The 16,638-nt window shown below is 44.4% G+C and overlaps 1 protein-coding gene across 1 annotated transcript in view; it reads left to right on the plus strand.

The window, feature by feature from the left end:
* Positions 1–16,257, plus strand: part of LRIG2 (leucine rich repeats and immunoglobulin like domains 2) — a 274,622-nt gene extending 258,365 nt beyond the window's left edge. Inside the window, exons 17-19 of the mRNA XM_069633358.1 lie at positions 479–634; positions 3,404–3,652; positions 14,876–16,257. Of these exons, the coding sequence (XP_069489459.1) occupies positions 479–634; positions 3,404–3,652; positions 14,876–15,105 (635 nt within the window). The 3' untranslated portion in view covers positions 15,106–16,257. The remainder of the gene's footprint in view (positions 1–478; positions 635–3,403; positions 3,653–14,875) is intronic.
* Positions 16,258–16,638: the final 381 nt, after the last annotated feature.

Consider the following 16,638-nt stretch of genomic DNA (forward strand, 5'->3'; position numbering starts at 1 on the left):
CGTGTCAGTAGGCATGTTCCAGCCACTCAGAAGGGTCAAGCAGTTACAAGACTGTGAAATATGATGGAGAATTAATGCTGATAGAGTGCTCATGTTTCAGAATTGTTTTTCAAGGTCGGTTTTAGAGCAGCTGATGCTTTAATGTCCGCCTATCAGTGTGCCTGATTTTTACTCCCGTTTTAATTTTAAATGCTATCAATGGTCGAAAGTCATGTAAAAATGTTGGGCTGGGAAGTTTCAAACCAAGTCCAATGTAGAGATTTTCATTTTAAGCCCCCAAGGGAGAATGTTGTGAAGAGACATTTTTGTTTGAAGGATTTGTTTATCGTTAATCTGGTTGAACAGTTATGTCCTTTTTAAAACTCATTAATATTTAGAAATTGAACTATATGGTGTCCATTTCTTTGTAGACTCTTTTCAAACTAATGCTTGAGATAAAATGGGTGAACCGTTTTTTTTTTCTCTCCCATTTTTCTAGGTCTTTATTTGGATACCGGTAGTGAGACGGATGCCGACCTAATTAACGTTCCATTTCCACTTTCTGGACAAGGACTGATGGGACCAGTATACACCAGTAGAAATAGTTTCCATCCAACAGATTACAGGGAAGGACTTGGTCACCCTCCTATACCAGGTAGGAGATTATAGGCCCTGTGCTTAGTGTCCCCGTAAATGGCTATGATTCCGTTCCTGATCCCACGACTAAACAAAGCCACTTACTTGACTATAGTTACTTCAACGTCATTTCATAGAAACCTCTCCTAATAATTGTATTGGGTATACTTGTGTCTTCTGAATGCAAGGTCAATCGGATAATGTTTTGTTCAGTTCCACATTATTGATACTCCTGACACAGTTGTAACCATCCCCTAAAATTGCGATTTTGCTGGCCCATTTCCAAGATGGCAGAGGAAAGCGGCAGGCTGTGAGCTAAAAGGGTAGTCGTTTGCCAATACTAGTACTCCTGCATGGAAACCCATGGTTGTTTTGGGGGCCAGCACAGCCTCCATGTGTAGGGACTTGTTGCTGTGACTCGGGCAGTGGGATTAATTCTCGGGACATCACTGGGCCTTCATGGTGTGGGGCAGTGTGGTGACAATGCAATCGTGTATCTGTGAGAGTCCTACTGAGTGACCAGACCAACCAATGATGGGGCTAAACTGACAGACTTCGATAGTTTAGGCTAACAGCTAGGCCTTTTGCAGGAGAGAATCGACTGGCGTCAAGAAAGAGCAAGTTTCTGTTGAAGTGCAAATATGTCCTAGAACTAAAGGCCTTTTCCTTGAAGAACCTGTGGGGCTCCACATTCCAGCAGTCCCAAACATACCATGTCCGCTCGTGCTGAATTGTGTGGCTTCCAGCCTCTTGGGAATGCTTCACACGAAGTAGAATACAGAGGGTTTAGACCAGGTGTAGTAACTGGCCAGGTTTGGCACCAGGGAAGCCGGCAGGGAAGTCTGGCATTACTGATTGGACAGATGACTTGTTAGAAAGGATGACTAGTTGATTGGTGAGACTCTATACACTTTATTTCCCAGTGGTATTGTGGAGAGCCCAGTTGCGATTAACTAGTGCGTTCTGAGGTGCCCACCGCCCCCTTCACAAGTTGTCACTGTTTGGTTGGTCTTCAATCGGCGGTAAGGGTTTAGCAGCTCATTAGATTCCATGTGCATTATTGTGATCTCAGAATCATCCTGCGTGTACGTCTGCCCAACTGTCCCTTGTAAAACTGGCCAATCGCGTTGCTCCACAGGTGTTGGTGATTCTGCAGCATTGTCTGGGTGACAGTTCACCAACAGTTGTCATTTATGGCTGGGTTATATGCGAGTAGAGTCCCAGTAAAGGACACTTTCCAGTGTTTCCTTGGTGTCGATAATCCGGCACCTTAGAGCGCACAGGGGAGCCATTTGCTTTTATGTTAAATACTCAGCCTACCTGCGCCATATCCCCGTTATGAAAGCTATTCAACGGGAGGCAGGCAGCTCATTTTTTAGTCTTCATTACATTGATTTGTCTTGGTGTCTTCAGAAAATAGAAGTACAGTACGCACTTAAGTTGTTTTCTTGCCACCATTATTTAATTTTCTTTTTGAGATACATGTTTTTACTTTGTTATATTTATATAGCACAGCCATGGACCCCTAGGCATTAGGGCGCGTAATAAGCCACAGAACAAGAAACACAGAGGGGGGAATAAGAAGTAGGTGAGGTCAGAGTACAGAACTAGTCGGGGGAGGGAGGGGATGTGTCCAATCAAGTTACGAAAACAGCCACATTTACAGCTTTTTTCTGAAAAGGCTCAGGGAGGAAAGACCGCGTAGCTCGGAAGGGAGCAAGTTCCAAGCCTTCGGGGCTGCAGCGAAGAAGGCTCAATTTTCAACCTAGTTCGTTTTACATCTAGGCATGACAGCAGATCTTATTGGACCGAAGGGATCTGCGATTAACCTTTTCGTGTATGTTATGTTGGAAGTCTCACACTGTACAGTGTGTATACTCTAGCAAACGTAAAAAGCACGGGCGCTCCATATCCTGGTAACAAGCAGGCAGCACTTAGTTTTTCTCATGCTCTATGGCAGCTGCACTCTTTTGAGAAGTCATCTATGTTCTGGGTGCCACGCTGTATCCACAGCACTTTTCTTCGGCATTTAACGTTTGCGACAAATTGAGGTGCTAGAGTTGATTTGGGACCTTTTTGATAGTCCGTGGGGGAGTGGGGCATTAACATAGCCTCCCAGCCCCACTGCATATTTTTTTTTTATAAACTGCCATAAATCAATCCTGTCAAAGTGAGTTGCAAATTCCCCTTTATCTGCAAAGGAAAGGGGACACTGAGCGAGTGCAAGACCAATTGGTGACGACACACTTTTCTTTTTTCTTTCTCCCCTCTGTTCCTTACTAAGTTCTTCTCACATTGGCAGGGTTGTTGCTAGGTCTGTATAAGATCCAGGGCTTTGCTAATTTTTGGACTGTCGGGACTGGGGGCTAGCTAGCCTTTTTGGTTGTAACCCTTGATCTTCTATCCGGGGCTACAACCAAAAGACCCGGGGCTATAGCCCCTTAAAGCCCCCAAACACCCCTCCCCCCCCTTACAACACCTCTGCAGATTTGGTGCTAAGAAACTGTTTGGGCTTGTTAGAGACCCTCTTGCGTAATTAGAGGGATTATAAAAAGGGGTAATGACGGAAGGGTGGCCTTCACATGTTTGTCGCATATTTTGTAGATATCCGCGCATGAATGCATATCGAAAAATCATCCATGCATGTGCGGATAGCCACATTAAGATGGTTTCAACTGCTACTGTTAATATGTTCTGATATTGACTTTATATTTTTTGCAAGAATGACTGACTGCTTTAATCCTTGCTGTGAGCTGAATGACCTTTGCTCTCCCATCGTTTTATGCAGGGAGCGCCGGACCACTGCTGATCTGCTCAGACTGCTATGACAATGCCAACATCTACTCAAGGACCCGGGAGTATTGTCCCTACACATACCTCGCAGAAGAGGACCCGTTGGATCAGACCTTGTCCAGTCTGGTGATGCAGATCCCCAAAGAGCCATTCACAGCCCCTCCGCAGCATGAAGTTCCAGCAGCTGACGGTCTGATGGCAGAGAGGGACAGGTCTATGTTTCTTACCAACCACGACCGAATAGGTGAACATAAATACAATATTGCTTTCTTTCTTTGCAGTGTTTCTTTTAGTTTGTTCTCCATTCCCTACGTTGGTTCCTAGGAGGCATCTGCCATGTTTGCTCTCATTTCGCTTTTTGGGGGGGGGATATCCCTTCCCTACGCACCACTCCTCACTAGTGATAACATTACCCTACATCCACAAATATTTGCACTTTTGAAATGTGATTTTTTTTTTGTTATTACTTTTCAAAATTGGGGAGATTTGCTGTTTCCTTTTTTTCGGAGCGATGTGTCATCAGAATGCAGGAAGCTTTTCCTTGTTGTCGTAAGGGTCTGTCACCAGTAAGCACCTTTTGTAAACTTAAATCCGTTCTGGTTTTACCATAAAATACATTCAGGCCATCATTTACTTTCATGTTGCGTTTCAGTGTCTACAATAACTACAGGATGAACTACACTTTGAATCTCAGGACTACATGCTTTGAAACACATTACATGTATGCAGTAGTTTCACATTTAAGGTGGTTTACTCTGAGAAGCTTTCTAGATGCTTTCTCAGTGGCCCTAACATGTTTGCACTAAGTCGGAAAGTATGGCTGCGGTTTACCCTTCATGAACAAAAGGAGATTACTAAAACAGTCCCTGCGTGAGCTATAGTGGGGTGACCTTGCAGACTTCTCTCCACCCCCAGGGGAGTGTCCAAGACCCTCCCCCCCACAGCAGTGGCTGTTGTAGGAGTAGAGGTAGGGAAAAGCATATACCTGTCACTATCAGTAAAGAGTAGGCAACAACCCCTTACATGGTTGGCTACTGTTTGTTTACTGATTTGTATAGCTCCTTAGTCCCAAAGGCACGCAGGCGTACAAATAGCACAAAACAAACACAACAGACATAGACAGGCAAAAAGATACAGTAAACTTGAATAAGTCTGTGTAAAATAGCAGCAGCCAGATATTGGGCACAGAAAGACTAGATAAAAACAGGATAACTTCAGAAAGGGGAGTTGAACACCAAAATGGAGAAAATCAACAAGATGCTAATGTTATGTTAAAGGACATTTGTAACGCGCACTATCACCACCGAAGTGGTCCCCTGGCGCTCTGGTCTGATCCTAAAAACCGCAGGGAGAGTCCAGCTGTAAAAACAATAAAAAAAGGCTTTCTTAAATATGTGGGTGTTGAAATTACAGTTCCCTCGGTCACACATAGACAATGTGCAGTCAAGAATGATACCCAGTGTTTTACCTTTGGACATATTACTGGAATCAGTCAGTCCGCAATGGTGTCGTTTTTGTACAAGACCGATAATTCGGCCAGCCCTTGCTGAGTTCTGACTAGCAGCAGGGAGTTATGAACCATCCAGCAACGGATGAAACTTAACATTAACTCTCAAAGCATCAATGCGATAATCACCAGTAAACTGAATTAAAATCCGCCCATCAGCAGCATAATTGGAGTATAAAATGTTATGTTCATGTAAAATGTCTAATAATGGCTTCATAAAGAGTGTGAGACATATGAACCATGCCGTACTCCAATAAGCAGCGCCACAGGGGAGGCCATACAAGAATTGTAAAAAAAACTCTAGCCCAACGACGAGATAAAAACTATAAAACCCAATCTGACGATTTTTGGTTGAGATACAGACAGGGTAGGTCTGATAAGTGCAGGAAGAAAAGGGGTGGGGGGTGTATGGGTACAGATACAGACCCATGTGCAAGGGGTGGCTCGGAGGCAGTGCGGGAGGGTGAAGGTGAGCAGGTAACTGGGCCCAGAGGTCATATGGTGGCCAGGTCAAATGCTCATGGACGTCATTTGGGGGTCACCAGGGAACGCACCTGCAACGGCTGAAGTCTCTCTTGCTACCTCCATAAGATGTTTTTTTCTGCCATCGCTGTCATCACCTCAAGACATTCCATCTCGGTGTCCTCTGTCACTGGGCAAAATCCTGGTGCCTAAAAGCTTGTGTACAGTGTAGAAATGTTTGACCATGGCACAGAAAGTGGCCCTTGATTTCATTGTGCCACAATTAATGCTTTGTTGTAATGTCTATCTTTCCTATATCCATGGCATGCTGTTCAGGAGGTTTGTTTGCATATATGAGGTAACGAGTGCTCAGAGTACATGGTGCTATGTGAGAGCGCTGCTTTCCCTGTGCTACTCCAAATTATTTAATACAGTTATGAACCTTACCAATGGTATGTATTTTGCCAACCTCTGAAGCCTGATAAGTAGATGCACACAGGCTTAACATCTGGCCAACTTTGCACCAGAGCATTCCATGGCCAAGGAGCAGAATTCCTACAACAGAAAGATTTACCAAACGACAAGACCACTCGGATCAAGCAACGACGGCCGCATAGAACCAAAACCGTAAACCAGGAAAAGGCTAGGGGATCCTCTTTCTCTCACCTGGCATCAAAAACTTGGAACACCCTCCCAAAAGACATACGAAATACAAAGGACAACCTAAAATTTAGGAAACGGCTCAAAATCTGGCTCTTCGCCACAGAACCAGAATGAATCTGCTACCTCCAAAGACAAACATCCTTGCTAGGCTAAACTCAAGGGACAGACTGTTGCTAGAGACAAAGGTGCATTAAACACTAACACCCAACAGGACAGCGGGCGCTTAGAATTCATAGGGATGTAACCATTCCATGGGAGCTCAGGGTGACGATGCTAGGCAGTGCCCTCTTATGACCACAAAAAAGAGATGACCTTAGCAATCTTAACCCTGGGTTAAGGCTCATTGGCCTCACCTCCTGTCCCTCCCACTGATCGCAAGACTGCCTTAGAGAGGCCACTGCCTCGCGCAGAGCCAGACGAATGAACATCAGAGGAATGCTCCAGCAGACAGCAAGGCCAGACGCACCCAAGACAGATGCCCGAAAGAACCAGATAACCCCACTAACCCATCCGCTAAAACATCAACTCTTGGCACACACCTCTCAAATGCTAAAGAAACACAACCACTCTCCTGCACCGCAAGCACTTCACTACACTGCAACAACAAAACAAACCACACATAGTCTCGTACAACAGCACATGGGAGCCCACAGATCTGGAAACCGCACCCATGCTTAGTCAACGGTGGTAACCAAACTGAAGCTGCCAACAGGACACCACAAATCTTGCTGTACCTTGATCACACTACACCCTCCTAATCGTTCCTACCCTCTTAACGTTCAGATCTGCCAGGGGACCACTCCAGTGGTGATAGTTCGCGGTATAAATATCCTTTAACATAACAATGCTATGAGATGCCACTTCCTGATTTGTCAAGGGGTGAAAGGTCGTGTTTGATCGCTTCCGGTTATGTCACTTCAGGGTGGGGTCAAATTACATCACTTCCTTTGTCATCAGAGATCAAGGGTTGTGTGATGTCACTTCCACTGCCCCAGGCATTTTGGTGAAATGACATCCCTGATTGTGCTCTTCTAAGTGTTTGGTAAGTTTTTCTAAAGTCCAACTGATGTTAGACTTCATAAGACTTATCTCCTGGTATTAGGAACCCAAATCTTAATATAGGCCTGTACTACACAAGTCGGTATAGTGGCTGAGCAGCCAGGCTTATCTTAGGCGGGAGTAATGTGAGCTGTAAAGCAGCACAAAAATCAGTTCATACAAGTACCCAAGAAAATAATTACTCAGTTATATTGAAATAGATTTACTTGTACATACATAAGGCACACAAGCAAATCTAAGATGCAGCAACTAAAAATAACATTGAATTAGAAATGGAATCAAATTATAAAAGGAACAATAATGCATTTCCAGCACACAGTAACTTGCATTAAGGTCAATAAAAGCACTTGTATCACCTTTGCAAAATTAAGTTTAGTGAGAAATAAAGGTTAGACAGAAGACAACTAGCAACTGTTAAATAACAAGAACACTCTCCCAGGGGGGATGTAGGAAGCCTCTTTCCTAACCAAAAAGTGTTCCCAATCAAAGTTTATGGAGGAACCGGCATTGCCGGCAGTAGGATCAATAAAATGGACCTTTGGGGAACCAGCAATGCCACAGTCAGATGAACAGCACCATTTATGATGAAAATCGTCAGATGAAAGTTAAGTAACCGGTCAGTTCTTGAAGAAAATGCCAGAGCTCAAGGTTGTTAGGCAAGATTGTATGTAGTACCCTTTGGGTGCACTACAACAACCCTGACCACCTGGCAATAGGAACCCAACCTTTGGTATAAGTCTGTACTACACAGGTTGGTGGTGTGATTGAGCAGCCAGGCTTATCTCAAGCGGGGTCATTGTGAACTGTAGGGGAGTTGCACAGAGATTCACAGTGACAAGTATTCACAAACTTACACACAAGGTTTCTTGATTAATCAATCATTAATTTAAGTCAGATATAGTAGGCCTTCTTCAGATAGGGCAATATAATAGTAACACACACACACACACACTCCAATATACACACTCTTAATATTTCTAAATCAGTGAGTGCCCTTTTGGGATGGCACACACACTTCCTCCACCCTCAGGTGACTTTAGTAACTAGGACACTGTGGACATTAATATACCACTGTTGGCAGTAAGAATCAGATTTAAGAGTTTCTCAAAGAGAGAGGTTATTAGAACAGAACGAGGGAGATCACACAGATATTCCGAAGCAAGTAAGTACGTTTGGTAAGCCCAAATGCAAAGTTAGTTAACTCTTCCTGGAAGGAAGACAAAACACAAGGTCAGAGGGAAGAAGAGTCATTCAGAGAGCCAGGCTAGGCCAAAGTCAATTGGCCAAAAGTCTAGGTGAGCTGAAGCACTTCTTGCAGGTAGGTAAGTCTTGCGCAATGTTTTAGAAGTCTTTGTAGAAAAGAATTCAAAGCAGGGCCACAAGCTGTTTAGGCTTGTAAAATAAAGAAGCTATCAGCAACTCTACAGAGTAACCATAACAGGTCTCACCAGCAGAGAACAAGTGTAGTTACACAACAAAAGGTAAGTTCTCGTAGACTGTACAGTACCTTTAGGTTGAAAAAAAAGTGCAGCAGATGGCTTCAAGTCCTTTGCAGCTCTGCAGATCCTGGTGTTCTTGGGCGTCAGTCGTGGGGACAAAAGGGAGGACGTCTGGAGACTCCTGCACTGCAATGGGACGGTCACTGACCACAACCGGTAATCTTCAAACAAGTGGCACTTCAGTGTTTCAGCTCCTCGCGTCTACCGCAAATAGCAACACCGCGGTTCCTGGCTGTCGAGATGGGCTTTCCTTGCATCTGAGGTCCAGCACTCTATTGAGGTGGCTCAGGCTCGCTCCATCCTGCTTCCTGGGAGTCCGGAGGATCTTCCTGGAGCTCTAGGCGAGCTTAAAAGCAACACACACAATTTAGTGTTCATCTCCCTGGCTATTAGGTTCCAGCCGCAACTGCAGTGAAATTTCAACCAGCTCTGCGAGAATGTCCAGGTGGCTTACTTTGGAGTTGATTGGTCACACCAACACAAGGGGAGAAGTCTTCCTCGCAAGGCTTCTCTAGTCGATATGAAATTTTAGTTTCAGCACAGCAGCAGGGCTTCACCGGGCAAAGCAACGACCCAGGATTTGCAGCAGGCGTCCTCTTCAAGTTCTTCGGATAACTTTGTCCAGTGTTTGACTCTGCCTTCCAAGGCAAAAAGCCTTTCCTTTTTATGCAGGTTTCTCCCATTCATTGCAGCCTAGCTGTCAGTCACCCAGCATGGCGGCAGTCCTTGCCGAAGAGCCAGCCAGCCAATCACTGAAGAGTGCTTTCCTGTCTCCCAGGAGACTAAGCACAGGGAGTTTCGGGCACCTCCCTCGCTTTCTGCTCCCACCAGACACCCTAGAGCCAGAGGCGGGCTTCACTTGTGAATCCCGCCAAAGGCAAAACAAACAAAGGGACCGAATCTGGTTTGGCGCACAGATTAAATCTTAGGAAGGACCTTTCCACAAAGAAATGGCAAAAAAAGACCAGGGCCATTTTGACAAAAATGGCACCCTTGGGTGCTTTTGTCATGATCTCTGCTTCCAAAAGGTCAGGGTTTTCCCAACTCCCTTGGAAGCAGATCCATAACCCAGGTTCCGAGTGCCAACCAGTCCCAATTGGGACCTTTTGGACCCAGTCCTGGCGCCAGTGGCACCAGGCTCATAAATATGCCCAGTCCCAGCGCTGGAAGCGCCGGGCTCATAATGCTTGGGTGGACTTACCTGCAGCAGACCATGCTGCTTACTTGCCTGCCAGTTGAGTCTCTGATCCTCCTCTGTTTAGAACTACTTTTCCTGTTGGGTGGGGCAGGAGCCACTCCCTAGATTCAGAACACTGGAACTCTTCTGGAAAGCAGGAACTCTTTTCTTACCTAGGCGTGGCTGTGGAAGGAGACACCGAAGCACTACAGGAGGCTATTTAAACCACACCCGATGGATGAATCTTGCTTTGCGTTATTCTGCATCCTCAGCAGCAGAACGCTCATCGTGTCTTCTGCATCTGATCCTGGGCCTAAGGAAAAAGGCTTACCATTCTGAATCCAGTCTTCAGCAACACCTATAAAGACAAGAAAGAACAGGTTAGCATTACGGTCTTCAGTGACAGCTCTTCACTTACCTGGTCCATCGGCTGTCACCAACGCCTCGCGCTGCATTCCGGCATCTGAAAGACAAAAGCTTACCAACTCTTCGCACGCTCCGGAGGCCTTCGGCGCTGCATCCCGCATCTGAAAGACAAAACAAGGTGCGTTTAAAGACATTGGGGAACTTTAATACTCACGTGCCATTACTCCTTTCCACATCTAATCCAGTGGGTATTCCGGCACCCTGCAGCCGCCCCGAACTTGTACCTGCAAAATAAAAAGACAGTTAGAGCGCATCGTGAAGCAGGCAACAAGCGCTTACTTACATGCTTCCAGGCGCTTCTATTCATCACACGGGCTCCATCTTCAACTCACTTCAGCCCGCCATCCGCCATCGCCGGAACCCTGCAAAACAAGAGACATCATTACTAAAGACTTTAAAGACATTAGAATTACTCGAAACTTACCGTTCGTGCAGTAAACGACGGACAGCAGTCCTCTGAAGTCAAGAGGCCTGCTCCCCTTATCCAGTGAAGAAACTGGTTACAGCACCCTGCCTCGAGGCAGATGGAGAGCACGGCGTTCACTTACCTAAGACATCTTACCCTTCGAGCCAGACATACAGTGCACAGAGGTCCAGCCCAAAGAGCCAGCCGTGTGTTACACGTCACCTTTGAAGATACGGTATACGGCCAGTCAAGACCGGCGCCTCTACGGGAATCAGGTGAGCGTTACAGCTTTACTGCAGCTGTGAACGCAGCCCACAGTAAATGTACTCCACGAAGGTTCAAAGTAAACCATTGCCACCAGCCATTCATTGAGGAAAGGGTAACATAAAATTGTTACATGAGACGCTAGACAAAGGGGATACTAAGTAACCCCTCCAGCACCCTATTTTATGATGGTGTGTGCTGGGTAATAGAAAGTTAAAAGTGCAAGTAAAGTCAATTTCTTTTTACTGCTCTTGGAATCAGTGTTTTATCCAAGAGAAGGTATTTAAACCTTTGGGATATCTCAAAGACTTCCCTGTGTCACTGCACTGAAGGTGCTGTCTGACACATCGTTAAAGATGATGCCTGTGGAGTTCATCAGAATCCACAACCAAAAGAAACACACCATTCAAAATTGCATTAAAATGCATGAGTGTGTCTCACCTAGAGTCCAGAAAAAGAGCTAGGGGTCTCCAAGGTAGAGAGGAATTAGCACATTTCTAAGAATTCTCCCTAACACAGGTCAACTCCCAATTGAACAGAACAGCATTCCCAAAGCAAAGGAGCACCAGAAATACTTGAGGTAAGTACAACCCAAGCCCCACAGTACCTGAAGAGTGAAGTTGAAAATGCAGCTGGTCGCCTTCTGAATGCACTGATGAAGACCCTGATTCCTGCTCCTTGGTCGTGGTGACGAAGTGGGGGCCTTTGGTGGGCTTCTGCGGCAACACTCTAGTGAAGGGGTCACCAGCAAACGATTCAGTTCACTCCAGTTGCTCTTTGTGCTTTTGGCGCCTTTTTCTTGGTGATGAGAAGAAATTAATATTGCTGGTTGGAGTCTCTTCGATTACTCTGTCCTGAACTCTTGTGAGGGGACTCTTGGTAAAGAATTCCCACTTCTGTAGGTCCACATGGATGCCTGCAAAGTTTCACTGAGATTTGATGTTTGCAAGACGATGCACTCACAAATGGTCCAGGTACCGTGTATTGTTGTTCTGCAGCCCAGGAAAGTCACAGGATGTCGTGGAGGGGTTGGTTTGGGGAGGGGGGTGAGGTTGGGTGGGGGGTTGGGGGTATTTGGGGGGGGCAAATTGAATGTCTTGAGGCTAATTGATCCCATCAACCCAAGAAAGCATGTCCTTGGCAGAGCTTCCCAGTTGAGATGAAAAATGGGTCGGCGCAGCAGCACCGGTGATTCAGCATCTGTTGAAGGTGCTGCTGGCGTCTCTCCTTGTCTTCTGCTTCAGATTCCTTGTTCCAGTGGTCAACATTGCCTGTAGTCTATAATCCTTGTCTTATATGCTGAAACCCATTCATTCACTCCCCTGGAGCTGTCCATAACCTGGGAGTTGGATGTCCCGCAGGACAGCCAGCCACCCACCCAGTTTGAACTGGTTTGAGCCAGGCACACCTACAAAGGATGTGAGGTTTCGGGACCCTGCCTCACTTCCTGCCTTCCCAAACACACTGGAGCCTGGGCGGGCCTCAGGGCGAAGCCCGCCAAAGGCAAAACTCAAATCTACATGAATCGATAGGAGAGCCCAAAAGGAACTTACAAATTCAAAATGGTGAAAAAAGACTGGGGCCATTTTGAGAAAATGATCACCCATGGGTGCTGTACTGCAGCTGAGAAATCCACCTGCTACTACCTTGCACTAAAGGTAGTAACATGTAACCACTGCCACCAGCCATGTAAGTTAGTCAGTGTAACAAAAAGTTACATCAGTAGTGGGAGGAGTTACCCCCCCCCCCCCCCCCCGCACCCCGCATAAGGTGGTGTGTGCTGGACCACAAAAGAAAAGGTAAATAAGTTAACTTTTATCTTACTACTCTTGAACTGTATTTCTCACACGAGAATGTATTAAAACAAAAAAGTCCAAAAGAATCCTCAGTGACACTGCAGAGGGTGCAGGGTGTCACAAAGCAGATGCATGTATTAAACATATGGAGTTTACCAGACTCCATAAAACAGTAAAAACAGTAAAAATTCAGGTCAGAGAAAAAGAACGAGTGAGTGGTAAAAAGGTTCCACTCAGTCCAGAGTCCAGCGTTGTCTGTTAAATGGCATTAGCACAGAAACAAAGTTCTCCCTAACCCAGACTATACTCTTCTAAGTGTGCTTGAAACCGTAAGTAGGCCAAGTGATCTACACTTGCAATCAGTCTATATTTTGTAGGGATACCTGGATCAAGAGATTTATTTTTTTATTTATTTTTTATGAGTGATCCACGCTTGTTTAATGCAGGAAGGTACTGTTGCTGACAGAAACTAAACCTTCACATATATACAGCACAGTAGGGGCTTGCTAATGTCCATTATATTAAATTGATAGGTCACTACTCAAACCTTCAAGAACCATGTGTGTGTATTGAAGACATACATCATATATAACCATTGAATACACAGTACTTTCAAATACATGCCCAAGCATTATGCTCATGTTAAATGCTTCTGACAAAATTCTCGTTAATGAGCACTCACTGAATGCCCTAACACTCTTGTGTAGTTTTAATCTTAAACATTGCTACCATAATAGTCACTACACAACAATTAATATGCAAATGATTATTAATGAATATGCAGCTATGATGGTCTTTTGCCTCTGTCTACTCAAGTGCAGTCAATCATTTCAGAAGCATAACTGTCTACCTTAATAGATCTCGTTAGGCAACCTCATAGAATGACCTGCCCCCTCAATGTCTCTACTATTTACCAATGTGATATTAAAGATGGGTAAAACATGTTTTCATACTAGCCTTAGAATGGCAGGGGAGGTGGGATACCCAGATGCCTGCGGTCTGCACAGTCCAAGAAAAATAAAGATATTGAATAAAAAAAACCTGATAGCAAAGAACAGCCAAAATAGTAAAACCTGCTTTAAAAGGTTTCAGTATCAATGGGAGTTGACCCTAGTGTCAGAAATAGTCAATTATGAATAGCTGGTGAGCTGCATGTAGCTCCAGTAGTAGTACTTTCTCAAAAACGAATGGCACGAGTCTCAAATAGCCATTAATCCAATTTAGTGGCTTCAGAAATCGGGCATGGAAAAGGAGGGACTTCCCTGTCCCCTCTCCTATAGGAAAGAGTGGTTCTAGTGCTTCTCTATTGGTGGCCCTCACAGCCTTCGTCTGTCTCCTGTCTCTTCCAGCCCCGTCAGAACAGCTCTTGTCGCCCTCCTCAAAGCCACCATTTTTATAGTCTTGACTGTCTTGTCTCACTATCGGAGTGAGCACAATGCTGCTTAAGTCAGGCCACACTATCCGCGTTAAGCAGGAGCGAGTTGCTTGTTTATTTCTAAAGCAAGGTCAACAGTATGTTGCCTCAACCTTTCACTGAGTTACTTCCTTATCGTTCTCCGGCTGTTTCCCCCATATCTGGATTTTCCTGTGGTGACGTAGTTCTTTGTAGTTCCTTATTCATTGTTCTTGTTAACAAGAACATTTAGTTTTGGTTACTATAGCAAACCAGGACAATTGTAACACTTACCAGACTCTTCGGAGTGCATCCCAGAAATATTGTTTATGCAATCTGCTTGTGTATTCCATAACTGAGATAAGATTGGCGCGCAGCCCAGACACCAAACATAATTCTGTTATTAATTATGAATTCTGCTCTTTATCAGAATGTATTTTAATGCAATTGCATTATGTACATACCTGCCTGTTGAGCCCATGGCTTGAAATACGACACATGACTTCAGATACTGCTCAACCCCAGCATTCAGGCTAAATTACATTTCAACAGAATATTATGATTATAGCGTTGTATCAGAAATTCGGATGCAGAATATAACAGCAATATTTCCTCCTAGCGCTTCAGAGAGAATCAATTACAGTATCTGACATAAGGGGGTTGAAGTGTTTCTGGGGCTGTCATGCAGTGCAAGGTGAGCGCAGGTGCTTAAAAGTAAACCTGTTAATTCCTTAATCATCGTTCCCAATGGATTTTCAGTATCTAAAATGTGTGTGCTTTCCTCAGAATTCTAATTACATTATTTTGTTTTCCAGATCAATTTGAGCACCAGTTATGGGGCAATGGCAAAGACTTAGGACTGCTGCATACACACTTCACGCAGCAGCCCATTTCTGTCCAACGGAATCAAGTTCTTGGCAATGAGGTTGCAGCAGAAGCAAACGTAGACATCACCACGTCACCCAGAACCTGCAGAATGGCGCATAACCAAAACTATGTGTTAAACCGGACTCAAGCTATTCAAGAGTTCAAGGAAACAACCTAGAATTTAACAAGAAGTAAACCTGGAACTGCAGCAAGTACAAATTCAGGGCAACTGATTTTGTATCATCTACCTCAGGATGTGCCCATTGGGCAAACATTACTTGGCTATGTATGTTTACAATGAAAGTTGAGTGGACCAAGAGTCAGAAGAGAGGTGGAATAGAGGCCCAGCACGAGTGTCAGATGATTGCTATTTTATAAGTTCTTGAGCTAGAAAATGTAGCTCATTTTTCAATCTTTGACTTTTAAGATGTCCGTCCATGTTCCCCACAATAATTTTGGCTGTTCGTTATGGCTCACTAACCACTGGCTCATACATGCTGCGTAAATGAGTAGTAGACTGGTCCAATGCATTTTCCAAAGATTTTACATTCCTGAGATTGTTAGTGATGAGAGTCTTAATGTGGCCTGTTTCCAGTTCTCCTATTATAAAAATATGGATTTTTCTTTTTTAGTGTTCTGACTATGGAACACTCCCTGATCGTAGTGACGCTTGTCACCTCATGGAATATTCACATTGACTGGATGTAAAGCAAGATTTTCCTAATGACCAGCTGAAAGCAGTTTTATTGAAACAGTGTGATGCATCCACACTCGCCTACATAAGAACTAGACTTATGCCTAGTTGACACTTCAGGTGCCTCCTAGGAGGGCATGAAAAGACTGTTGGTGACTTGAGCAGAGCTGTTCAATAACACACGTGTTCTTGGCTGAGCTTCGCTGTAAACATTCCTTTTATTTCAAAATTGAAATACATATTTTTAAAATCACTACTTTTTGACACACAATATTCCTTTTTCGTGAAGGCACTCCAAAGATATGCTTGTGTATGTAAATCGGTCACTTGCTTTACAGAATGGAATTTATTCATGGTCTATTATAAATGTGTTTGTAATTCCATGATCCATAGACTACAGCTGCGTGTTATCTGCACATAGGATTCAAATCTTGGAACATTTTGCGGAAGTGTTTACCCTATGCAAAAAATGCTGATTGAGATTTTGTTGTAAATAATGCGTCTATACATATGTTTTGTATGCACTGCACATATCAACACATTGGCTGTACTGTAAATACGTTTTTTAATTATGGCAAAAAATATCATGTATTACTTATATATTAAACATAGCCACATATAGACTATAAAAGAGAATTGTGTTTTATGAAAATGTGACATGAAAAAAGTAGTTTGTTTTTATGCTATGTCTTTACATGTATGTACACACCCCCCCCCCCGCATTACCTTCTCTTTCCTCCAGACATTGGGCTATTCCGTCTGAAGGAGAGTATTCTGAAATAAAGGGAGTCCGATACAACTGAGCAACCCCCCCACCCCCCCCCACCTGTTCAGCCACTCCTTAGTCCTTCGTATTAGTCCATTACACAGGACATGGAGATTTGACTGAGTTTGGTTTTGGCAAGGATGACTCGTAGCTGCAGTACCTTGCACTACTGCTGATTCCCCTCTCCTTTCTAAACTCTTGGGAAGAGCTTAAAACATGGGAATTCTAATTGGGAAAGGCGGCATATTGAT

This window comes from Ambystoma mexicanum, chromosome 13 (assembly GCF_040938575.1).
Source record: "Ambystoma mexicanum isolate Mex_15411 chromosome 13, UKY_AmexF1_1, whole genome shotgun sequence".
Lineage (NCBI taxonomy): Eukaryota > Metazoa > Chordata > Amphibia > Caudata > Ambystomatidae > Ambystoma > Ambystoma mexicanum.